Here is a 26106-nt window from a genome sequence, read left to right on the forward strand (position 1 = left end):
ACTGACAAAACATATCACACACAGCACATAAAACAGTCAGCTCCAATGGGAAAGCTACATTGTTTGCATGGTTGACACCAGATACCCAAAGCAACTCTATTGTGGTAAGAGGTTAACAGATAGGCAGGGAAAATGGTTCACTGATATCTCTACCAATTCGTAAGAATTCATGGCTGTAACTGTTCAAAAAAAACCATGACACATGACATTATGAACAGCTTCTCTCGATAAGGGTATATAGAAACTGAACGTAAATAACGGGGAATTTATAACTCTCAATGTCCATCTGCCTACTGTGTCAAATTCCCACTGCCCATCTGTGGCACAGTCCACTGCCACTACAGAACCAAGCAAATGTAGTGGAAGCCAGACATCCTAAATTCTGAGGAAATGCTGAAGAAAAGAATTTTGGCAGTAACAGTTTTGAAAGCCTGAAGAAAAATTTACTTTTTCAGTAGGATAGACAGTTGAGAGGAGAGCTTATTTAAATGTTCAAATTAATCAGAGAATTGTATGATTTGGTCAACTATGGTCTACTGTTGATAACACTGGAATTTTTTTAAACAATTGGAGTACAGAAAATTTAAATATTGTATCTTTCAGGAGCACTTTGTGATCGAAGGAAATTCATGTACAATATTCCACTTAAGACTGTTATTTATTCTCCATCAAAAGTCAAAAGGTAATTTCTGTGACATTATTGGAAGTAAAATTCAACTGATAATCTTAAGTATTGATTTATAACTTGCTTTTCAGTTTGAGTTTTGAATCATTCATGGATATTCCATTTTAAAGATGTTTAAAGAAACATAACTTGGCAAACAAGATACTGTTAGGAAGAAAGTTTTGTTGTACTATTTGTAACCTAAATGCCTATATATTTTTACTTCCACAGTCTTTCAAACAATAGTCATCAAATGATTTCTCCTAACATCACAATCCCCATCCATGAAAATTCAGTACAAGATCAACATCTTCATTGTGATGTTAAGTCATCGAAAGGACAAATTACAGTATTTAAACCTCCATTTCATAGTCACTCTAGTGATCACGGGCAGTTATATAAATGCAGACAGAATGCATCAAAGTCAGAAAAAAAATTTCTTCCTCCATTTAAATCTGTTCCAAATGTGGAAAAGACGACAGATATGGAGTCTGTAATGTCTCCAATGGAAAATGAAAGTGAATCTATTGCAAAAGCAAGTAACTACAGTGGAACTTTGCAAGATGGTGGTCCATTAAATGATTATTTAACTTTAAGTGGATATCATCAAGACCAACTCCAGTCAGTAAATGGTACTTCAGAAGAACTTAAAGCCAACAATGAAGGTATTTTCATTGTTCCTATAACTCTTATTTTTCCTCTTTATTCTACTTTGAATATAACCTTTTTGCCTATTGAGAGACTGGTGTATGGTCATGATTCTCTAGCTTTATGAAGGAACAAAGTAAATCAAATGTATTTTTTAGATATTAACCAGCTTAATTTTGAAGCTCATTGGAAAGGGAGAACTAAAAGTTGACTAGTTCTGAGGACCAGGTTAAAAAAATGATTGATTAAAATGTGTGGCATAAATCTTGATTTTTCCACAATTAGAATAAAAAAGACGTACTTAAGATAGCCGTATTTTTTTAAAACTCTTTAAGTATTTATTGACATTTATTCAATACACAAGAATCATATGCAATAATTAATGTCACAATTTTTATCAGCATTTTCATCAAGATAAAGTATGCTAATGGTTTTAAGGACACAAAGACTGATCAGGAATGAATCTCCCAAAAACATTAATATTCCTAGTGTAATATACATAAGAACAAAATGCCAGATACCACTAAAAATTTTGATCATTCTTGCATTTTGTTAATTAAACCAAATGCTGAATATTTCTGTGGAGATCAATTCTGATCCATGGAATTTTTATAATCAGGGTAAGAAGTAGAAGTTTTCCTGTATAATGTTTTGGTGGGTGGAAACCTGAAGAATAGATTTGTAATGGATAATAAAAGAAAGTAAACTGACGGTCTCAAGTTTTCTGATCCTCCTTCTTTATACAATATAAATATTATTAAATTTGTCAAGAGCTAGTTATGCAAACAATTCATTTAAGAAGGAAGTAATATGGTTGAGATCAATAAAAAGATAATGCATGTTCAAATTATTAAATGAGCTTATCCAAATTTGGACAAAATCCACAGTCCCGTGATTCAATATTCCACCCTGCTTCTCATAAAAACATAAATTTATTTGGACAGAAATACAACTTTTTGGTTTGACACTTCCAAGTTAACTTCACTGTTGAAGAAAATACATGGAAATTGATGCTAAAGGACCTTTATTTGGTGTAGTGTGTTTCAGTGTTTCTTTCCCTTTTTGCATGCTTTGTGTCTTGCTACTCCAAGCTGTTTAAATTTCTATGAGAGATTTTCAGCCATCATAGTACTATCCTTTTGAAATTTTAAAAAGTTAAATTTTAGCAAAGCCACAGAATTAATGTACTGTATTGAGATTCTGGAATAATATAATGTTGATGTCCTTAGATTAAAAGACAGCATCACTGTGCATTTAAAAAGATAACTTATCTACCTGACAAATTAAATTGTGCCATTTTAAACAATCCAAATGTGGTCAGGTAATATTGCAAACAGACCTTTGCTGTAATCGATTGTTCCAGAATGTGAATATAAATTTAATTCACTTTCTCTAAAAATGTAACTCCTCTAAATACAGTACATACCTATCTGACCTAGAACTGTTTCAAAAAATCTAATAACATTTTCGTCCCTGTCATCATAACCAAACTGCTCTCTTCCAAGTTTCCTGTAAGATATTGCAGGATTATGACAAAGATAATCTTCCTTGGTGTTTTCCATCTATTCTACTTTGCAGAAACACTTCAGTCCTGAAGAATAGTTTCTAACTGTTTTTGTTTCTAACTGTAATTGTTTTTTTTTATATTTTCCGTCTCTTATTTAGATTTTCAGTATCTGCTAGTTTGTTTTGCATTTGAAATACATGCACTTCGTTTAGTCAATATTAGTTTAGCTTGAAGGAAAAATTATAAAATTAGTTTTAAACTTAAGTTTTATCATTGGCAAGAGCTGCTCTTAAAGGGGAAGGAAGGCAGTAAAACCCATGTCGAATTAATATTTTTGCATTTTATTAAGCATTTTGAAAGTTGTTACTTGTGATACAATGAATGTATTTAGAATAATGAAAACCTGTTAGTGGAAATACTCCGGCCCTGGCAGCACTCATGATGAAAAATGCCACATCAACCGAGGTGACAAGATAATGATCTCTCTAAAGCATGGAAGATCATAAGAGCACATTATACAAGAACAGGATTTCTCACCCCTCAGGCTGCTCTGTCATCTAATATGCCATCTGTTATCTTGTGTAATCAAATTCTCTAAAGCATTGTTCCTGATGTTGTACACTAACATAATTTTCCTGTCTATTTCTCATTTTGCTAAGTCTTCTCTTGACCATATGTCAATCAATAGCAGTTTTGAAAGTGATTGATGCCTCCCTTTGGGGTTGAACGTTTCGAACATTCATCATCCTCTGAGTTAAATAGCACCTTTTTTTTAAAAAAAACCTTTATTTCACCCCTAAATTGTTTACCCCTAATTTTGGATTTTGAGCTCCAGCCCCCAGTTTGACACTCTGCAGTCAAGGAAGTCTTTATACTCCCTTTGTATGCAGTAGAACTATCTGACTGAGTTTTCGTTTGTAGGATTTTCAAAGATGGTTCAAAATTGGCATCATGCTAGGAATCTACAGGAAATGCGATTAATGAAGAAAAAGAGGCAAACTATTCATCCACTACCAGGGAGCTTGTACAGATCTAAAACTTGCTCTTCAAAACTCTCTCTACGTACATCAGTTGAAGGAAAAGCTCCATCTCATTTTACAAAAGAAAAGGTACAGTCTGAAATGCATGTGTTTGATTTATTTTTTTAATTTAAATTCAAATGTAAATATTTATGTAACAGCCAATTGACTGAAAGCTCCTGAACAAATATTAAAGTTTTCTGCTTATAATAATGAACATTAGCACTTTATAACACTAATATTTAATTAAAGCAGGTCTGTCTTGCTTCAAAGATATTTCTGAATCCATATAATAGTGAAACACTGATAATCTGATGTTCAATTGTTCAGAAAACCTGACAGCACAGCATCTAGTTCACAGAGTGTTAATCCTCATGTTCCCTTTGAATACATTGGGCTCCAATTCCTTAGCTCCTTCTGGACATGCAAATTTCACTGGAGAATTTATTTTTTTACTCTGTGTCATCCAAAATAAAAGGAATTAAAGATGCAGCGGGTAGCCATAACATCTAATAGTCCAGAAAATTTGCTAGACTGGAACCATTGAAGTGCAGAGTGTACTGGATTAGTCAAGCTTTATTAGAATTTGTGTAAGAATGGTGTATCTGATCACTGATTTCCTTGCCAAAAATACCAAATTAATTAGCTATTTTATTATAGTCTGTTGCAAGACCACTATGAACTGACAAGAATAATGGCTTGATGGTCTTAAGTTTTGCCCACTGCCTGAAAAATCTTTGTCCTTTGCGCTTCCTGTCTAATACTCCCCAATGCCATTAGGCTTTACAATTCTACCGCCAGGACTTAAGAACTTTTTAAAAGCTATTATTAATGCTTTTTGAGATAGTGATTTAGATGCATATCATATTTTTTACTGAGTTAAGTATTGTATGTAATTAGTTTTGCTACAACAAGTGTATGGGACATTGGAAAAAAAGTTGAATTTCCCCATGGGGATGAATAAAGTATCTATCTATCTATCTATCTAAGCTAACATTTTCTGACTTGCCACTTCTGACAGGTACTGGGTCGCATCTTAATGTTCTAAATATTTTCATTTTCCTAGTTGTACAGTTATGGAGTCAACAGAAGTACTCTCTGTGTACGAGCAGAAAATGCTGAATCATTCCAGATCAACAGTCAAGATTTTTTCTCTGAGGAATTACTGAATGCTAGCAATGGTCTTTGGCTTGCAGATGGTGGTTGTCTTATTCCAGATGACAATGGAATGGCAGGAAAATTTGAATTTTACAGGTTAGAATTTGTATTTTTACCCATTAATTTCTGTACTAAATATTAAAAATTATTTTGTACCCATCATGATTGATCTACTGTAATATGAATTCACCTTTAGGGTTACTGACTGCATATTTGCTCTTCATCCAGTGTTCAATGTTTCAAAATTTGAAAATTGATGAAGTCAACTTGTGTTCTCAGAATATATTACTTAAGACAGTGAAGTTCACCTTTGAGTTGGGATGAGAAGGGAAAAATAAACTGACAAAAATGTATTTTTCTTTCTGAAAACGTTGTAACTGACTTGATAAGAACAGCCAAAAGATTCAGAAGCATGTACGAGTTGTTATTGGATTGGAAACCATCTTAAGAAAGAGGAAAAATAAACTGTTGTAGTCATCGGAATGCGAAGGTCTAATGTAAAACCATGTAACCTAAAGAACAATTTTGGAAAGATCATGGGTATTCCTTATGTCCCTTAGTGTTTGGATCATGGTTGGTCTTAACAGTATCCTTCTATGTAGTTAAGATCATCCATGAACCAAGCATCCATGATTCTTTCGACTGGGAGGCAAGGAGAACCAGTGATTCGGATGCGATCTATGGAAGGCCACTGAGTGAAAAGGAAATTCTATGTGAAAGTAGAGATACATTTGGATGCACAACAGCTGTGGCATGGTTTGTGTGTCATTTTCTGTAAGGCTGAACCTCCTAACAACATAAGCGCAGTGATGCTTCATTTCCTGCTGAGCTCAAGGCCTTTTATGCACACTTTGAAAGGGAGAATAAAATTACACTATGATAATTCCCACAGCATTTCGGAACCCTATGATCTGTATTGGAGGCTGCTTTTCAAAGGTTAATTTATTATCAAAGTATACAACTTGAAATTCTTCTTCTCTGGGTAGCCATGAAACAGAGAAGTAAAGAAAGGCAGCATGATCATCAACCCCAAAAATCCTGCCCCACTGCACAAAAAAAATGAATGAAAATTGAACCGGGACATCAATCCCCAAATCCGACACAAAAAATCAGGAAAAATTGGGCAAAGTTCGCAGAATATTAAGAAAAACTAAAAGACTTTGGCGGGGGGGGGGGGGGGGGTGTCTATACTCCAAATCCACATACAAAACGCAGAAAACCTGGGGAACACTCTTCGGGCCCAGTCGTAGACCTTTCCCTCTCTGGTACAGAACGATCAAAAGACAGGCAGTCTGCACTTGCCTTGATGCTTCAATCTTCCTCGCCACTGTAATTGGCAAACAATGGAAGCTTTAATTGGCAAAATAGTCTAATAATGGTTTGTGCCTAGTCCTGCAGTCTTCCTGCCATGAAGTTCATGCATGCTGTCTCTGTGTCCCCGAATTCTCTCAGATACTGTAGACCATTGAAACACCCAAACAATCTCCAAGCTTCCACATTTGCCTGGATGTTTCAATCTCTAATCACTTTAGTCAGTAAACAATGGAAGATTTAATTGGGCAGATGAAGTTGGACACCAGCTTACAGCCAGCTTGTTGTGAGTTTCCCGCATGGTGTCTCTGCCTCCTGGAATCCTCCCCGAGACTGCTGAATACAGGAACGCCCAGGAGATCTCCAAATGGCAAATCACAGGTTCCAACAGTTCCAGAATCACATCCAAGATGAGGAACAAGTGTAAAAGACATAAAAGAAGCAAAATATGTGGTTTCATGGACTATCCAGGAGATGTCCACCGAAAGCTCAAGATGGCTGAACATCTTTCAAGCGGGTAAACCCTTGCAAGGTGTCAGGCCACAATAGTATTCTTGGCAGGGTATGGAAAACTTGCTATCAACCATCTGGCTGGAGTGTCCAGAGATATTTTCAACCTTTAAGTGCATCAGGAATCATGATTTGTCCTAAATCAACCATGTGGCAATTGGGTTACAGAAAAGGTGAGTACTCTTTCCAGTTTTCTTTGCTGCAGTATTATTGAAGACATGGTCGGATATTGTATCAGGGTTGAATGAGAAATTGTTCAACTTCAGAACCAAGACCATTGTAACATTAGTTGTTGAACTTTAGCTGTCATATCAGAACCTACTGATCTAAAATGGGGGGAAATAGTCACCTTAAATCTGAGGGACTGCTTTGGAAAAGCCAAATGGAAGATAGTATTGCTAGAATGGTGTCATGTTATATGATTTACTTTTTGACATCGTGATTACTTTCCTTCACTCAGGCATGGGCATTTTGTTAAATTCTGTCACGTGTACATATTGAAATTGTTGATACACCCAAATCCATTCTTGTTATAGTGTGTTTAAAAAAAAAACTGCCCTAAAATAATAACATACAATATTTTTTGAGAATAATATTTGAGTTTTTAATAATTCACTTTTTTGTTTCACAACTAATGGAATACAGTTCAGCTTACATGGTTTGCTTCACATAAAGTATATTTAGTCCAATGTTTCTTTGGATTTAAATATATGTCACAGAGGATACTTTCTGTAGTTGTGTTGAATCTAATCAATTTTTGTCTCTGGCTAGTAGTTCCACAAAGAATCACTGATAGGATCCTCCTCTTGAGTCACCCTAATTCTTCACTTTTCCACAATAAAATATGCCTTGCACTTGACCCCAGAGCTGTACACCACGCAAGACTGGGTTGTGCAGTGCAACCCATTCATTTCATTCAGATTATCGAGCTTAATTTAATATGGTCAGTACAGTTAACTAGAGAACTTGTCTTTCTTTACCTGAAATGAGTCTTTTAAATTAATTTCTGGTAGCTGAAGGTTTTTTAGTAATCTATTACTTTTAAATATTTTAATCTATTTGGATATTTAAATATTTTTGATTATCAGATTTGTTTTAGTAGTTTCAGTCACTGTTTGACCATGGCAATCTGAAGCCTGTCATATCTTCTGGGATTGGGTATTGGGATTCATTGCTTCAAGCCCAGTTCCTGCTCATGGTTCATTTGTTTTATGGGGCATGGGCCGGGACTTTGGATTGATTAATTTCAAGGAGTTACAAAGGCAAGTTCAGGCAAGGAAATAAATAATAGGGCTCTTGTTGAACTGTGAATTCAGCATTATCTAGTCCATCGAGTCTCCTTTTTGAATGTTTTATTTCTGTTCCTTCCTGTAGTAAAATCATGGCTGTCCCTATTTTCCTCAATTCTGATATAGTTCCTCACAACAAAAATCTGTTCATTTTAGTGTTAAATATACTCAAACTGAGCATGCATAGCTCTTTGATAGAGTGAAGTCCAAAGATTTTCCACACTCCCCATAAAGAGATTTCTTCTTATTTCATTTCTAAATGGCTGACAACTTCCCTGAGAATATGCCTCATAGTTCTGGACCTACCACTAAGAAGAAATGGCTTCTTTGTATCTCTTTAGATTCTTGGATGAGATCAGCTGTGTATACATGTTCTTTTATGGAAAACGCATTTGATGTGCTTAATTTTATCAATGATATTGAGTGTCTTCTCTTTTTCCCAGAACTCTTTTAGATACTCCTGGTGTAGATTCCAACCTGATCAATGAAGTTTGGGCCTATAACCATTATAGGTGGTTAGTGTGGAAGCTTGCTGCTATGGAGATTGCTTTTCCCAAACAGTTTGGTGGCAGGTGCCTGACACCTGAAAGAATACTTCTGCAACTTAAATATAGGTGATCTATTTAAATTAATTAAATATTTTGGTACTCAAGGTAGACATTTGATTTGTAATTGGTCTATTTTATTTCTCTCTCCCAAAATCGAAAGTTTGAAACTCTGCTACCTGTGTATGAGCTCATGCCATGTCACGTGGGCTCGTCACTCCTTTGTTCTTTATATCTTTGGCTGTAATATCTGTTTTATAATTTTCATGTTTATCTGCAAATCTCTCCAGAGTCTCAGCTATGTAATCTCCTTAACCATACTGTCAAACAGCATGGAAACAGACTCCTTAAACCACTGAATTTACATCAGCCAAGCACCCATCAAGCCTTAAAGTCCAGCTTTTTTTCTCTTTCTTGCTTTTGTCATATGCCTTGTTTAAATCTCTTCATAATTCCACCCTTACAATTACAGGTAGCTGCTATGATGCAAAGTTATGAAATTTCCTTCCTCTCAGCCATTCAACCCCTTTTCCATCTCCCTTTAGGATTAGCTTTAAAACCTGTCCACTTGATTAAGCATATTGTTATCTGCTCAAATTTCTTTGTGCTTGTATTACAGATTTTATCAGAATCACATTTATCATCATTGATTTGTATGAAGTGAATTTTGTTGTTTTGCCAAGACATACAACCAGAGGACATGGGTTAAGGGTGAAGGGGGAAAAGTTTAAAGGAAACATTAGGGGAGGCCTTCACACAGAGAGTGGTGGGAGTGTGGAATGAGCTACCAGATGAAGTTGTAAATGCGGGCTCACTTTGAACATTTAAGAAAAACTTGGACAGGTACATGGATGAGAGGTGTATGGAGGGATATGGCCCAGGTGCAGGTCAGTGGGACTAGGCAGAAAAATGGTTCGGCACAGCCAAGAAGGGCCAAAAGGCCTGTTTCTGTGCTGTAATGTTCTATGGCTCTATAAATTATAAGAATAAATAATAAGTACAAAGAAAGGAATAAATAATGAGGTAATGTTCCTGGGTTCATGGGCCGTTTAGAAATCTGATAGCAACTTCCAGAAGCTGTTTCTGATTCACGGAATGTGGGTCTTCAGGTTCTTCCGTATCCTTCCTGATGGTAGTAATGAGAAGCAGGTCTTTAATGATGCTTAATGAGGTTCCATGAGATGATGAATGTCCTTAGTGATGCTGCTGTCTTGAGGCATCATCTTTTGAAGATATCCTGGATGCTGAGGAGGGGTGTACCTGTGGTGGAACTGGCTGAGCTTACAGCCTTCTGCAGTTTCTTGTTATCATATGCATTTGTCAATATCATTGGTGACATGCTGACGCTCCAAATAAAGCAGAGCTGCTGCAGTGGCGCCTCTCTGATTACATCAGTGTGTTGGGGCAAGGATTGCTTCCAATATGTTGCTACCCAACTTCTTCCTGAAGTCCATAATCAGTTTCTTGGTCTTGATATTGGATACAAGGATGTTGTTTTGACGCCACTCCCCTGTCCAATCTATCTTACTTTTACCTGATAATCCTGTGATGCCTTGTGCTATTTTACAATACTAAATACACTATATAAATACCAGTTCTAATTGGAAGTTGAAGTTTGTCATTTCCTATATATTCTTACCAGATTACGGTAAATGTGGAGCAAATTCTCTGTCTTAAAAAGTAGAGTTGTCAATTCAAGAATAAAAAGCTTGTTAATTCATTGTCTCCCAAGATATTCTGAAACATTTCATTAGCAATGAAATCCTACATTAATTTAAGAGTTCAGTGTAGTTTAAAAGCATGCATTTGAAACTTTATGAAAGTGGCAAATAATCACTCAGCCTAAGTAGTCTGTAATGGTTTCTAATCCATCTCTGAAATAAAATATCATCCATATACTGTATGCTTAGTTGATTGATAACATCCCCTTGGGGTGTATTGTTTTTGTGATCTATTGCACTTTAGTACTGTGCTCTAAGGTTGTATATTCTATGAATTTTTTGTAGTGTGGTACAGGTCCACAATCCCTTATCCGAAATCCTTGGGGCCAGTTGCATTTCAGAATTCAGAATTTTTCAGATTTCAGAATCCCTCCTTATTGGTTCTGGGAACCCACCCCCTGCGAATACCAAAAAACACGTTTGATCAAGTCCCTTATTTAACCTCTCAGTGCAGGTGTACTTTAGGACCCTGCGGAGCACCAGATCTATGCACATCCTCCCGTATACTTTAAATCTTCTAGATTACTTATAATACCTAATACAATGTAAATGCTATGTAAATAGTTGTTATACTGTATTGTTTAGGGAATAATGACAAGGCAAAGATTTTATTTCCAACAAAAACTTTCAAATAAACATAAAAATATACAGCTTCAAACGAACTGAATCAAACACATGGTAAATGACTTATTGGAATAAATGTAGGATGTCACTTTCACTATAAAACTTCAGTAATTTGTCTTTCTGTTTCTTTAAATCATATACAGTGGTAGTTCCGACAACATATTCTTCAGTAAGATGTTGCACAGACATACCACAATCAAGCTTCTGCAATAACTCTACTTTCTGCGTTATTGATAATGATAGATGCTTCCTTCTCTTTTTCTCATTGTTACCTGTAGGGGTATCTGCAGCTCTCTTTGACATTTTCACAGTGAAACTAAACAGAAAGTCAACCATGAACACAAAATATCAGTGAAAAGCAAATGCACGTATAACCAGTATGAGAGCTGAGCCACAACTGACGTCTGGTGGCCTCTGCTAGTGCTGCCACGTCGCACCTGAGTGACGTCAGCTGTTGGCGAAAAAAACTTAGGTTTTCGGAGCTTTTTGGATAAGGGATTGTGGACCTGTATTAGATGTTATTCTAGGTACCCTGAGAAGTCTTCAGTAAAAGTTGAGTAAGTGCAAATGGAAAATTGCAAATTATGCAAATGTTCTAATTAAAACAAATTTGTCATTGTAGATACGATGTGGAGATAGATCAAAGTCGGCGATCTGCCTTAAAAATAATCATGGAGCGGGATGACGTATCAGCAAAAACATTAGTGCTTTGCATTTCTAAAATAATATCACTGGGATCAAGATCATCCCAAAACAGCCAAAATTTTGAAGATGAGGTTAAAGATAATACAACTCTAATTGAGAAACATGCCACAGGATCAAAAAAGGATATGTCATTTGCAATTATTGAAGTCACTGATGGATGGTATGGAATTAAGGCCCTTTTGGATTCTCCACTCACCAATTTGTTACAAAAACGAAGACTTGTTATTGGTCAAAAGATTATCGTGCATGGAGCGGAATTAATAGGATCACAGGATCCTTGTTCACCTTTAGAAGCTCCAGAGTCCCTCATGCTAAAGGTAAGAATAACAGTTGACCAGTTCTTTAACATAATTAAAGATATTCTGTATCATTCTGCTTTGTTCTGATATATTGATCAATAAATATTATCTGAGAAGGATGGTAAACTTGTTCTTTAGTCCAGCTTTCTATCCTTCTGACTTAGCACTTTGGTAATAAAAAGAGATATCATATTTAGCTTCCGTGGTTTATCAGGCCTACTTAGTTGAGCTTCCTTTCTCACTTTGTCTTCAAGCAACGCAATTTGTTCAAGGTAGTTCACATTAGAAGTTGAAAGCAAGTATCTACACTTTACCTCTACTTGTTTTACATCATGCCAATGTGCTATTCTGTATGAATCTATTCTATTCATATTCTATCTATGAATTGTAGCAATCTATTATTACAAGTCTGAAATTTTCAGATGTTAAATGTTAAATTTTGACATGTAAGGAAGGAAGAAGTTAAATGCAGAAATAATTGCACCAGATATTGATAAAACTGGATATATGGAGGGGGGCATAGAAGGCTTGGATGAAATATAAATACGTCCTGCTTCCTTTGAGTTAAATAACCTGTTTCTGTGCTGTCTACCTCCTTGAATGTTACACCAGTCAGTTGGGCTGAGACTGAGCTATAACATTGCTTCATTTATCCACACTTGTTCTCTATTGCCTAATAGCTTTAACTAATAAATCTCAAGTTTCAATTGATCCTGACTCCATTGATTTTTTCCCCCTCTGAAGTGGAAAGATTCTACAAAACTTTATATGAAAGTTTAATTATTTCCACCTACTATCCCAGCTCCATGAAATTTATCCCACTGATAATGTTCTTTGCATTTCATTTATAAACTCAATTCACTATTGAAATATTAATAACTCTTTTACTTTTCATAATTATGTCAGTGCTAAGCCCTGTATAATTACAGGATCTGTATTGATTATTCAGGGGATGCATTACCATTTTGGTTTTAAAAATGCAAAGGAATCTCCATCTGTATTCAGTTTGTATGTGTCTTTGGTCATAATGGTGCAGTTGACTATTAATGTCTTTTGTCTTAACTAGATTTCCAATAGTAACTACTGTCTTAATCACAAGTTGTTCAAGATTGTTTAATACTATTTCCAGTACACAAGTGTAAAGGGGAATGAAGACATTGTTATTCCAGATCTGATGCCACTCAAAAAAACACATTAAGATAATGTACAAATTTTTTAGAAAACACAATAAATATAAATACCCCAGAATCCAGTTTAATATGTCATGAAATTCGTTTTGCGGCAGCAGTATATTGCAATACATAATAGTAAACTAAACTAAATTGAAATAAGATTTATATTTTTTTTAAGTAAGAAATAAATGAGCAAAAAGAAGGCAAAAAAGAAAATGTGTATTGAGGTAGTGTACATGGATTTATTGCCCATTCAGAAATCTGTTGGTGGATGAGAAGAAGTTGTTCCTAAAACATTGGGTGTCTCTCTTCAGGTTCCTGTATCACCACCATAATTGTAGGGATGAGAAGAGCTGATATACATAGATTCTGCGTCCATAAAGTGACACTAGGCACAGGGGTGTCCGTACATCAGGTGACTGACAGGAAATGATAAAGTGCTGTAGTGGGGAGGGTTTGTGGCTGGAGATGTTGCTTGGCGAAAGAAACTATTTTTGAGTCTTCTTGTCCTGACGTAGATGCTGTATAGCCTCCTTTCTGATGGGAATGGATTAGACAATCCATTAGCAGGGTGGTGGGATCCTTCATGATGTTACTGGCCCTTTTCCAGCACCTTTCTGTATATATGTGCCTGATGGCAGGTAGACTGGTGCCGGTGATGTTTTAGGCAGTTTTGACTACCTGTTGTAGCGCCTTCCTGTCCACTACAGTACTGTTTCTGTACCACGTTGTGATGCTCTCACTGTACCTACTGTATATGAAAGTATAGATGTGCATAGTCCAGCTCTCTTCAGCCTCTTCAAAGTAGTGATATTATTGAGCTTTCCTGATCACGTAGGGTGTGTTCTGGGACCATGCAAGGTTGTGCAAGATGTTTACTTACAGGAGTTTAAAAACTGCTTGCAACTTGCACTGCTGTGCTGTCAACGTAAAGAAGTGTGTGAGGCCTCTGATGTTGATAATCATCTCCTTTGTATTGTTGACACTGAGGAAAAGAATATTTGCCTGGCTCCAGGCATCTAGCTCTTCCACCTCCTGTTTGTAAGCTGTCTCGTCATTGTTGGTGATCAGCGTACTTGACAATGTGATTACTTGAGTGCTTGGCCATGTTATGACCTATCTTTAAATTTTTGATTACAGAATGGTATACCTTTATGTGATATGCTATAACATTCTGATCAATTTTATTACAATATATGAATGTACACAATTTATGTTGAGATGCATCTATGTGTTGCACTCTGTAAATCTTGTTTTTTCTTCTGAATAAAAATATTGTAAAAAGAAAGAGTGCTTGGCCATGCAATTATGTGCGAGCAGAGTGCACAGTAATGGGCTCAGCACACAACCCTGTGGCTACTCATGCTGAGGATGATTGGGAGGGAGGAGCATTTGTGCATCCTGACTATTACAGGTTTGTTGGTTAGGAAATTCAACACCCTGCTGAACAGTGGTGTATTTAGACCAAGAAAAACCTTGTATTATGTTATGGAATGTTACCACTGTTACGTACCCCATAACTGGGTGTCTGACCAGCAAAGATAGAAGAATCCGTTGGAGTCTGGTGGTACTATTTTCAAACAGAGTTTATTAGTAAAATATACAAATCAATATCAACAATGCAAATATATAGATAATACATGTTAGCAATACTAAACTTAAAAGTGTGGGTATAATAATAATCAATAATAAACAAGCTCTATCGATGTCTAGGGGATAATGAATTGTCATATGTGAATATAAAGTTCAGTTCAATTCATATGTGCTGAAGTAGTTGTTGGTTCTTGTGTTTTAATCGTTGGAGAGAGAGAGAGAGAGCGAACGAACAGTGACAGCTACAGTCATGCAAACCTTCCTTTATGTTCTTGATCCATCGATGTGTTGTGGCCATTCAGGTATGACCCCTCTGTCCTTCAGCTAGACTGTTCTTCTGTGGTGGACTCGTCACCCAGGCAAGGGCGGACACACACACAAGCCCCCACTGGCCCTGCTATAACACTGAGTTAAACTGACCGATCCTCCATTCGGTCTCCGATGCCCCACACCTTCTCGTGGGTTCCAACACTCAAGCAGTGCTCACTAGTGTGTCCCCTGGTGTGTCTCACCCTTATCTGAAGCAAATGTTCCAGTCCCAGTATGTTTTCCTTTTGTCTCTCTTTCTCTCTCATTAGCAGCGTGGTAACAGTAACAGTTTATGATTCTCCCGGGGGTGGGGGGGGAACATGGGCAACTCTGTACCCTTCTGCCCATCAGAGTTGTTCATCCTTCATAACACCACACAAAAATATTTGGTGCAAATGGTTGAAGTAAGAAGTTAACAAATATGGGGTCCTTAGATCTTCATTTTGCTAACATTAACATTGAACTCAGACCTACCCTTTGATTCTGCCCTCAGAATTTTTTAATTCTATCCATTGCTTTGACTGTAAGCTATGCATTCTATCTTCTTCAAGTGGAATGACAATTACTGATTGGACATTCTGCTCCTTTTATTTGAAGTTCCAGTACAAGACTTGGTATTGTAACAGGCTATGTAAAGTGGTAAATAAAATAAGATATAATATAAACTGGCTAAGATGAGGTTGCATTAATCATTACACTTGTACACAAAATTAGGAAGACCCGACTCCCCCGGGCCCGGGCCTCGCGTTCCGCTCCCAAGCGCATGGCCTGCAAAAAAAAAAAAATTAGGAAAGGAAATAAGTTTATCATGTGTCTGTCACAACAAAATTGCAAAATATCATCAGTATTTTAACAAGTGTGTCCAATTTTAGATTTCAGCTAATAGTACAAGACCTGCTCGATGGTATGCTAAGCTTGGATTTCATTGTGATCCTCGACCTTTTCCGTTGCCACTATCTTCTCTGTTTTGCGAAGGTGGAATGGTTGGATGTGTTGATGTAATTGTTCTAAGAATTTACCCAATACAGGTATGGAAAATGATGTAGTTAAAATTGTTTACAATTTCTTGTTTTAGATAAGGTATTATTATTTTTTAAATCATAGTCTATCATTGTTTAAATTAAGATTTTTAAATATGAATAATGCTGATAAGTTTTAAGTGAAATGCAAGTCTAAAATCTCGTTCTTGAAAGTCTTGTGCATTTTTCCTATCTTAGCTGTTTATTTTTCCCTAACATGGTTTTCAGTTGTTCATCACTTGAAATAATGAGGTGAGAGCAGTTTAATCCACTAATTTTTATATTAAACTGATAATTGGATAAAACTACATATTTCCTGTCTTGCCTTTGGGTACAGCTGCCTAACGGTTAAATACTGTTTGCCCTTTCTCCTTCTGATATTTTACTTTTGTATATTTATGGTGTAATCCATTGACTGTGATTCCAGTGTGGAGACAAAGTGAAGAAGCACAGTTCAGAGAATTGGCACTGGTTTCATTATTTTGTTCCAAATGTCTTCTGTTGTTCTTTACTGAACTTGGAATTTATCTTTGACTGTAGAGTATATCCTTGGGCAGCAAAATTTTATCATAACTTAATAACACAAAGGAATTGTATAAGATTGAGATGTTAGGCTAAAATTTTGTTTAATGTTTTTAAGGTTTGCATTTTTAATATTGTTATTAAACTTGATTACACATGATTTTGACATGGTTGTGTTAATGTCAGTTAGGAGCAGATAAATTATTTTTAGAGAATGTCAAGAGTTTGTGGGAAGTTCATTATTAACATGCAAAGTAGAACAGTACAACACAGTTCAGGCCCTTGGGTCCATGATATCTGTGCTGGTCAAGCTGACAATTTAAACTCATCCCATCTGCCTGCATGTTGTCCATATCCTTTGTCTGTTGATGTGCCCATCTAAATGCCTCTCAAATATTGCTATTGAATCTGTTTATACTACCCCCATGGCAGTGCATTCTAGGCCTCACAAATCTCTTTTAAATATTACCCCTCTCGCCTTGGTATCACATTACTAGAGGCATAGATTTTCCATCTAGGGAGAACTACTATCTACCCTGTCTTCGCAGCTTATAATTTTTCTAGAGAGTATACGATTAAGTTAAGATGGGAACATTTTAAGAGACCTGAGAGACAAGCTAATGCAAAGGATTGGTGCACATTTGGAATGAGTTGCCGGAGAAAGTAGCGGAGGCAGGTACAATAACAGCATTTAAAAGGCATTTGGATAAGTACACAGCTAGTAAAGATTTAGACGGATGTGGGCCAAACGCATACAAATGGATGAGTTGCTCCAGAGAAAACAGTCCAGATTTATCATACTAATCTGATCAAGGCATCATAATGAACCTCTTGCACTTTCTCCAAAGCCTCTTCTCCTGAAATGCAGCAACCAGAAATGGACACAGTACTCTAAATGTGGCCTAACCAATGTTTTGTTGAGTAGCAATCTGATGTGGAGCTTTTATACTCAGCGACCTGACTAATAAAGGCAATTATGCTGTATGCCACCTTTATCTACTTGTATTGCTGCTGTCAGAGAGGTATGGACTTGCATCCAAGATCTCCATCTACATCAGTGCTCCAAAGGGTCATGCCATTTGCTGTTAATCTTCCTCTTACATTTGATTTCAAATCTTACTTTTGAATCCAATATACTAGTTCTCCATATTCCTATGACTTGATCTTCTAAATCAGTCATATCAATTAATAGATAAATCGCTGTGTTGAATGAGAAAGAAGAGATTGGTAGACATGGTGGTTAAGCTTAAAAGACCCAGCTCTGTACTGCTAGGTATATCATACACCTTGGGTTATTGCCATAAATCATTCTCTTTGAATAAACTATGATCTTATATTTCAGTGACATCTTTTGTTTTAGTGGGGGTCTAAACTTGAGCAGTGAAGCCCTTTCCTTGAGGTGGAATTTTATAGTTGGGATGCAATTAATGAGCTTTTTGTTTAATTACATAACCTTGTTCAGAAAGGCTGGATGTGAAGATACAAGCGAAATATTTAATTTTGTAATTTTATTGTAGTCTATCTGATAGGTTTAGCAGAAGATGTCTGACTCCCAGCTCCAATCCTTAATCACGAACCTACCCTTGGTCCAGAATGGCACATATTCAAAAATAGTCATTGTTTAAATTTGCAAAGTAGAAGACATTTTACCCATAACCTGCGGGTTGCCGTGTTGTGTATGATTTGTGTCCTGGGATGAAGATGATGCGACTGAGGCACGTCACTGAGATACTGCCTGGCCTGCTGAGTTCCACCAGCATTTTATGTGTGTAAGGGGCTGAGGAAAGCAAGTAGGGGGCATGAGAAGGCCTTGGCGAATAGGGTAAAGGAAGACCCCGAGGCATTCTTCAATTATGTGAAGAACAAAAGGATGACAGGAGTGAAGGTAGGACCGATTAGAGGTAAAGGTTGGGAAGATGTGCCTGGAGGCTGTGGAAATGAGCAAGGTCCTCAATGAATACTTCTCTTTGGTATTCACCAATGAGAGGGAACTTGATGACGGTGAGGACAATATGAGTGAGGTTGTTCTAGCGTATGTTGATATTAAGGGAGAGGAGGTGTTGGAGTTGCTAAAATACATTAGGATGGATAAGTCCTCGGGGCCTAACGGTATATTCCCCAGGCTGCTCCAAGAGGTGAGGGAAGAGATTGCTGAACCTCTGGCTCGGATCTTTATGTCCTCATTGTCCATGGGAATGGTACCGAAGGATTGGACGGAAGCAAATGTTGTCCCCTTGTTCAAAAAAGGTAGTAAGGATAGTCCAGGTAATTATAAACCAGTGAGCCTTACGTCTGTGGTGGGAAAGCTGTTGGAAAATATTCTTAGAGATAGGATCTATGGGCATTTAGAGAATCATTGTCTGATCAGGGACAGTCAGCATGGCTTTGTGAAGGGCAGATCATGTCTAACAAGCCTGATAGAGTTCTTTGAGGAGGTGACCAGGCATATAGATGAGGGTAGTGAAGTGGATGTGATCTATATAGATTTTAGTAAGGCATTTGACAAGGTTCCACATGGTAGGCTTATTCAGAAAGTCAGAAGACATGGGATCCAGGGAAGTTTGGCAAGGTGGATTCAGAATTGGCTTACCTGCAGAAAGCAGACGGTTGTGGTGGAGGGAGTACTTTCGGATTGGAGGGTTGTGACTAGTGGTTCTGAGACCTCTACTTTCGTGATTTTTATTAATGACCTGGATGTGTGTAGAAGGGTGCAGACGACACAAAGGTTGGTGGTGTTGTGGATAGTGTTGAGGATTGTCGAAGATTGCAGAGAGACATTGATAGGATGCAGAAGGGGGCTGAGAAGTGGCAGATGGAGTTCAACCCGGAGAAGTGTGAGGTGGTACACTTTGGAAGGACAAACTCCAAGGCAGAGCACGAAGTAAATGGCAGGATACTTGGTAGGGTGGAGGAGCAGAGGGGATCTTGTGCACAGATCCCTGAAAGTTGCCTCACAGGTAGATAGGGTAGTTAAAGCTTATGGGGTGTTAGATTTCATAAGTCAAGGGATAGAGTTTAAGAGTCACGAGGTAATGATGCAGCTCTAAGAAACTTTGGTTAGGCCACACTTGGAGTACTGTGTCCAGTTCTGGTCGCCTCACTGTAGGAAGGATGTGAAAGGGTACAGAGGAGATTTACCAGATTGCTGCCTGGTTTAGAGAGTATGCATTATGATCAGAGATTAAGGGAGCTAGGGCTTTACTCTTTGGAGAGAAAGAGGATGAGAGGAGACACGATAGAGGTGTACAAGATATTAAGAGGAATAGATAGAGTGAACAGCCAGCACCTCTTTCCCAGGGCACCATTGCTCAATACAAGAGGATATGGCTTTAAGGTAAGGGGTGGGAAGTTCAAGGGGGATATTAGAGGAAGGTTTTTTACTCAGAGAGTGGTTGGTGCGTGGAATGCACTGCCTGAGTCAGTGGTGGAGGCAGCTACACTAGTGAAATTTAAGTGAGTGCGAGACAGGTATATGGGAGGAATTTAAGGTGGGGTGTTGTATGGAAAGCAGGGTTAAGTGTTGGCACAACATTGTGCGCCGAAGGGCCTGTACTGTGCTGTACTATTCTATGTTTTATTACTTTCTAGTAATCATTCCTCCTTACCTTGCCTCATTTACCCTCTCGGTCTTTGCTTTCTTCTCTTAAGCTTTGTCAACTTTGCTGTGTTTGATTCTCTGGCACTTATTGCTTGTTCCTCATTATCTCTGGTGCATCCTCATTTGCTCCATGTTGCCTCTGGCCTAGATAGTTTTATTGTCCAGCTTGTGTTGCTGATTCTGTAATTTCTAGTGCATATACAGTATATTACGAATTAAAGTAGTTGAATATAGAGTCTTTCTCCAGAGATATCTGATGGACATTTGTTTCACTGTATAATTTGTGCTTTTGCAAAGTGAAGTGATTTTTTTTTTAATTTCTTCAGTGGATGGAAAAAAGCAGCAATGGGACATATGTCTTCCGGAATGAACGGGCAGAAGAACGGGAAGCTCAGATGCACTATGAAATTCAGGAAAGAAAGCTGGAGGTGTTGTATACCAAAATTGAAGCTGAGCTACAGGATCAGAATAGAGGTAATGCAACTCTAAATGGATAACCTTTAAAGAAATCAGACATGTTTGTATAAAAACATTATTTCCTCAGTTTTATTTCATACTTGTAGCAGTAATTAAATAGTTTTTATCATTGTAAATGCATTCATAAACCTTTTCACAGATTATGATTGCATGTTTGTATTTGTGCTCTGTAATAAATGGTTGACATTTTGCACTAATCTATGTTGACAAGCACCACAGAAACGGCACTTGGGTTAGATCCAGATCTCTGGCATTGAAGTAGCAATGCTACTTACTAGCTGTGTCGTTGTACCACTGTGCATTATTTCCTCGTTACCTCTAGTTCATTTCTATGATCCAAGTTGTGCATCTGAGAAGTATCACATCTGCAGAAGATTTTTATAGCAATTGTCACTGAAACCACTTGGTCCACAATGTAATTTGGGTGTCTACACAGGGTCACTCTGTAGTCCTGTGGAGTGGTCCTCATTTAAGAGCTCTGGCTGATTAATATCACATAGCTCTTAAAAAAACAGGCTTGAGAATCTAAAGGCTACAAAGATTGGCTGAGACAATCAGGTGCCTCTTTGAAAGCAAGCACCAATTCCAGCAGTCCTCTTACTCGGTGTAGACTCCAGGTCGGGCTCTGGGTCAACCCGCACCTCTTGTGCCAGAGGCAGACATTGGTTCCAATGGAGAATCTTGACAGGCCCATTGCCATCCTCAGGTTTCACCCGGAAAACTGGTACATTTGGCATCTGACTCTCCACTACATAATCAGTCAGCTAAGTTATGCTTCCCAGGTAGCCCCAAATTCCTTATGAGGACTCGGTCTTTCAGCATGAATTGAGAGAATCTAACCTTTTGATAATACCTCCTCTTATTTCCTTTATTCAGCTTGGCAGCCTGACCTCAGCTAATGCATAAGCCTTTTTCAGCACCCTTCTCATATCAGACACATACTTCAGATGAGTCTTCGGTGGAAGGCCTTCTTCACCAGTCCAAAAACAAAGGTTAATGGGCAACCTCGCCTCGCACACAAACATCAGATAATATGGCGAGTACCCAGTAGCTTCATTTTGTGTACAGTTGTAGCAATATGTTGACTCTACTTGTTCTCCTTGCTGATTTCCAAGGTTCTAAGCATGTCTAGCAAGGTCCAATTAAACCTCTCTGGCTGGGGATCACCCTGTGAGTGATAAGGCATAATCCTTGACTTCTCAGCTTCAAGCATGCTCAGTAACTCATGTATGAGCCTACCCTCAAAATCCCGTCTCCGATCACTATGTATCCGCCTGTTGAGGCCATAATAAATGAAATACTTCTCTCATAACACCTTGGCCACTGTGGACGCCCTCTGATTCTTGGTAGGAAAAGCTTGCGCATATCTGGTGTGATCCATGATGACGAAGACATTTGCCATGTTGCTGGCATCTGACTCAATTGACAGGAAATCCATACGCACCAGGTCAAGGGGCCCTGCACTCTGCATGTGGGACAACGGAGCAGCTCGTAGGCAGCGTCTTCCTTTGTATGTATTGAATGCATGACTTGCAGTACTTTTCGACGTCCGGTTTCATTCAGAGCCAGTAGGTTCGATCTCTGAGCAATCCATAGGTCTTTCCAACCCCCAAATGTCTAGAATCATCATGAAGTGACTTCAACATAATCCTTGGATACTTCTCAGACAGAACCAGCTGGGACCACCGAGGCCGGTCCAGAGGTGATGTGACCTGATATAGGGCTTGGTTCCTCAACTCCATTCTGGGCCATTCTCTCAGTAATGGAAGCACCGCAGTGTGTTTCGTCTTCTCCATTTGGACCATGTCTCCCTTTTCGACCGCTGACCAAATGGTACCAATGCCTGGGTCATCTCGCTGAGCAGCTGCCACTTCTCCAGCACTCAATTCCAATAACTGGTTTGTCTTCAGAACAGTCAGATTACTGTAAGCTTGTGAAATAGCATAATCAGAGGCTCCCAATTGAACTACTGCTCAATCCTGCCCTTGCCTTCCCTCTGCCTTCACTGTGATGGAAAACTGGCACATGTCTTTCACTCCCAGGGTAGTAATGCTCTCCCACTCTTTGTCCCTGTCAGGACAAAGCACCGGCATAGAAATATAGAAAACCTACAGCAATGCTGTGCCGAACATGTACTTACTTTAGAAAAATAGAGGGCGATGTGTAACCCTAGGTAATTTCTAAGCTCCATGTACCTATCCAGTAGTGTCTTAAAAGACCCTATCGTTTCCACTTCCACCACCGTTGTCGGCAGCCTATTCCACACACTCACCATTCTCTGTGTTTAATAAAAATAAACTTGCCCTTAACATCTCCTCTGTACCTACTTCCAAGCACCTTAAAACTGTGCCCTCTCGTCTTAGCCATTTCCGCCATGGGGAGAAAACCTCTAACTACCCACACATTCAATGCCTCTCATCTTATATACCTCTATCAAGTCACCTCTCATCCTCCATCTCTCCAAGGAGAAAAGCCCAAGTTCACTCAACCTATTCTCGTAAGGCATGCTCCCCAATCCAGGCAACATTCTTGTAAATCTCCTCTGCACCCTTTCTATAGTTTCCAAATCCTCCTTGTAGTGAGGTGATGAGAACTGAGCACAGTACTCCAAGTGGGGTCTGACCAGGGTCCTATTCAGCTGTAACATTACCCCTTGGATCTTGTACTCAATCCCACGGTTGATGAAGGCCAATGCACGGTATGCCTTCTTAACCACATAGTCATCCCTGCACAGCAGCTTTGAGTGTCCTATGGATACGGACCCCAAGATCCATCTGATCGTCCACGCTGCCAAGAGTCTTACCATTAATACTATATTCTGCCATCATAGTTGACCTACCAAAATAAACCACCTCACGCTAATCTAGGTTAAACTCCATCTGCCACTTCTCAGCCCAGTTTTGCATCCTATCGATGTCCCACTGACAGCCCTCCACGCTATCCACAACACCCCCAACCTTTGTGTTATCAGCAAATTTACTAACCCATCCCTCCACTTCCTTATCCAGGACATTTATAAAAATCACGTAGAGCAGGGGTCCCAAAACGGATCCCTGATGCACACCACTCTTTGACCAACCTCCATGACCCGTTACAACCACTCTTTGCCTTCTGTGGGCAAGCCAGTTCTGGATCCACAAAGCAAGGTCCCCTTGGATCCCAAGCCTCATTACTTTCTCATTAAGCCTTACATGGGGTACCTTATCAAATGCTTTGCTGAAATCCATAAACATTTCATGTACTGCTCTACCTTCATCAATGTATTTAGTCACATCCTCAAAAAAATTCAGTCAGGCTTGTAAGGCACGACCTGCCTTTGACAAAGCCATGATGACTATTCCTAATCATATTATGCCTTTCCAAATGCTCATAATTCCTGCCTCTCAGGATCTTCTCCATCAACTTACTGAAGTAAGACTCACCGGTCTATAATTTCCTGGCCTATCTCTACTCCCTTTATTGAATAATGGGACAGCAACATCTGCAACCCTCCAATCCTCTGGAACCTCTCCTGTCCCCTTTGATGATGCAAAGATCATTGCCAGAGGCTCAGCAATCTCCTCCCTCGCTTCCCACAGTAGCCTGGGGTATATCTCATACGGTCCCAGTGACATCCAACTTGATGCCTTCCAAAAGCTCCAGGACATCCTCTTTCTTAATGTCTATATGCTCAAGCTTTTCAGACCACTATAAGTCATCCTTTCAATCACCAAGGTCCTTTGCCGTAGTGAATACTGAAGTAAATTATTCATTAAGTGCATGTTAAAAATCTCCCATGACTTGGTATATATTGATTATCTATCACCTTGATATTGTAGGGAATATGGCCTAAATTATATCAGTATTAGGGAATTATATCAGTATCAGCCTGGTGAAATTCTGAAACAACAAGATTTTTGTTAGACCTTGCTTTGGACAACTCTGTCCTGGAAGACAAATGAAAATAAAATTACTTGCAAAGTGCAAGGATAAATCCCCACTGATGAGTGTTTACATATGCATAAACATGTACCTAGTGGAATATAATTATTGTAATTAAATATAGAAACAAAGGAATAGTAAAGATTTATAAATCTTTCTAATCTGATTGTGACAGACAAGATGTGCTCCTTTAAAATCTAAGAAAATGTATGGTTGACCTTATTGAAAATTGTTGTTTTTTTTAAGTTAACAAGAAGGAAAAGAGGGAACACAAAGTGCAGTTGTTAAGTGAGCAACAAATCATGATGCTTCAGGATGGGAAAGAGTTGTATGAAGCAGTCCTGAATTCTTCAGATCCATTATCTGTTGAGGTAAAAATACATGTACTCCATCTGTTTCCTTTTGCATATATAGGTACCTACTCTAAGTTATTATACCATGAAGATCAAGGACCAGGCATACACAGTAAATCCAAGATTCAAAATGGTGTCAATGAAAAACAGCACCAACATGAAAAAGACAAACTGTGCAAATAACAAACAAAAAGTAATAATAATCAATAAGTAATAAATAGATTATGAGATGAAGAGTTCCTGAAGGTGAACTCGTAGGTTGCGGGAACATTTCAGTAAGGCAGTGAGGGTTGATAACTGTTCCTAATCCTGGTGGTGTGAGTCCTGAGGCTCCAGTGAGGCAACAGTGGGAGGAGAGCATGGCCTGGATGGTGAGGATCTTTGCTGATGGATGTTGCTTTCCTAAGACAGCACTCCATGTAGATTTTCTTAGTGGTAGGGAGGGCTTTTTTTTAAAAAAAAAAATTCTGACCGGATTTCCATTCCCTGCTGCTTTTTTTTTTAAAAAAGTACTACTTGAAAAAATGCATATCCTTTCTTGTAAAAACTTTACAAATGTCACTTAGAAAATTCTGTAGAGATATGAGGAAAAACTCTTGTCAGATGAGACTAATGTGGAACTTTTTGGCCTCAACACTAAGCAGTACATGTGGCACAATTCTGATGCTGCATCTCAGCCAGGTAACACTATCCTGACAGTAAAGTATGGTAGAGGTAGCATCATGTTATGGGGATGCTTTTCAGCAGCAAGGACTGGAAGTCTGGACAGGATTGATGGAGGGATGAATGCTGCTAAATACAGAAAGTTCCTGGATGAAAACCTGTTAGCATCTGGCAGAAAGCTTACACTGGGGAGGAAATTCATCTTTCAGCAGGACAACATGTATTACCCTGAGATTTCAGTTCCTTGTCAGTGTTCACAATAGGATCTATGAAAAACTACACAAAACCAAGACAAACAACCAATGTGCAAAAGACAAAAAATTATGCAAATATAAAAAGAAAAACAAAATAATAATAATATAAATAATATCCAAATCACACAATGCTGAGTCCTTGAAAGTGAGTTCATAGGTTATCAAATCAGTTTAGTGTTGGGGTTAGTGAAGTTATCCACACTGGTTCAGGATCCTGATTGTCAA

The 26106-nt window shown here is 38.3% G+C and overlaps 1 protein-coding gene across 1 annotated transcript in view; it reads left to right on the forward strand.

Moving 5' to 3' along the window:
- brca2 (BRCA2 DNA repair associated) overlaps positions 1–26106 on the forward strand; it is a 107193-nt gene that overhangs the window by 56766 nt on the left and 24321 nt on the right. Inside the window, exons 12-20 of the mRNA XM_073043852.1 lie at positions 604–682; positions 896–1329; positions 3741–3928; positions 4905–5092; positions 8550–8720; positions 11619–12018; positions 15947–16102; positions 20540–20687; positions 24858–24982. Coding sequence (XP_072899953.1) covers positions 604–682; positions 896–1329; positions 3741–3928; positions 4905–5092; positions 8550–8720; positions 11619–12018; positions 15947–16102; positions 20540–20687; positions 24858–24982 — 1889 coding nt within the window. The remainder of the gene's footprint in view (positions 1–603; positions 683–895; positions 1330–3740; positions 3929–4904; positions 5093–8549; positions 8721–11618; positions 12019–15946; positions 16103–20539; positions 20688–24857; positions 24983–26106) is intronic.

The sequence above is a fragment of the Hemitrygon akajei genome, chromosome 4 (genome assembly GCF_048418815.1).
Source record: "Hemitrygon akajei chromosome 4, sHemAka1.3, whole genome shotgun sequence".
Taxonomy (NCBI): Eukaryota; Metazoa; Chordata; class Chondrichthyes; order Myliobatiformes; family Dasyatidae; genus Hemitrygon; species Hemitrygon akajei.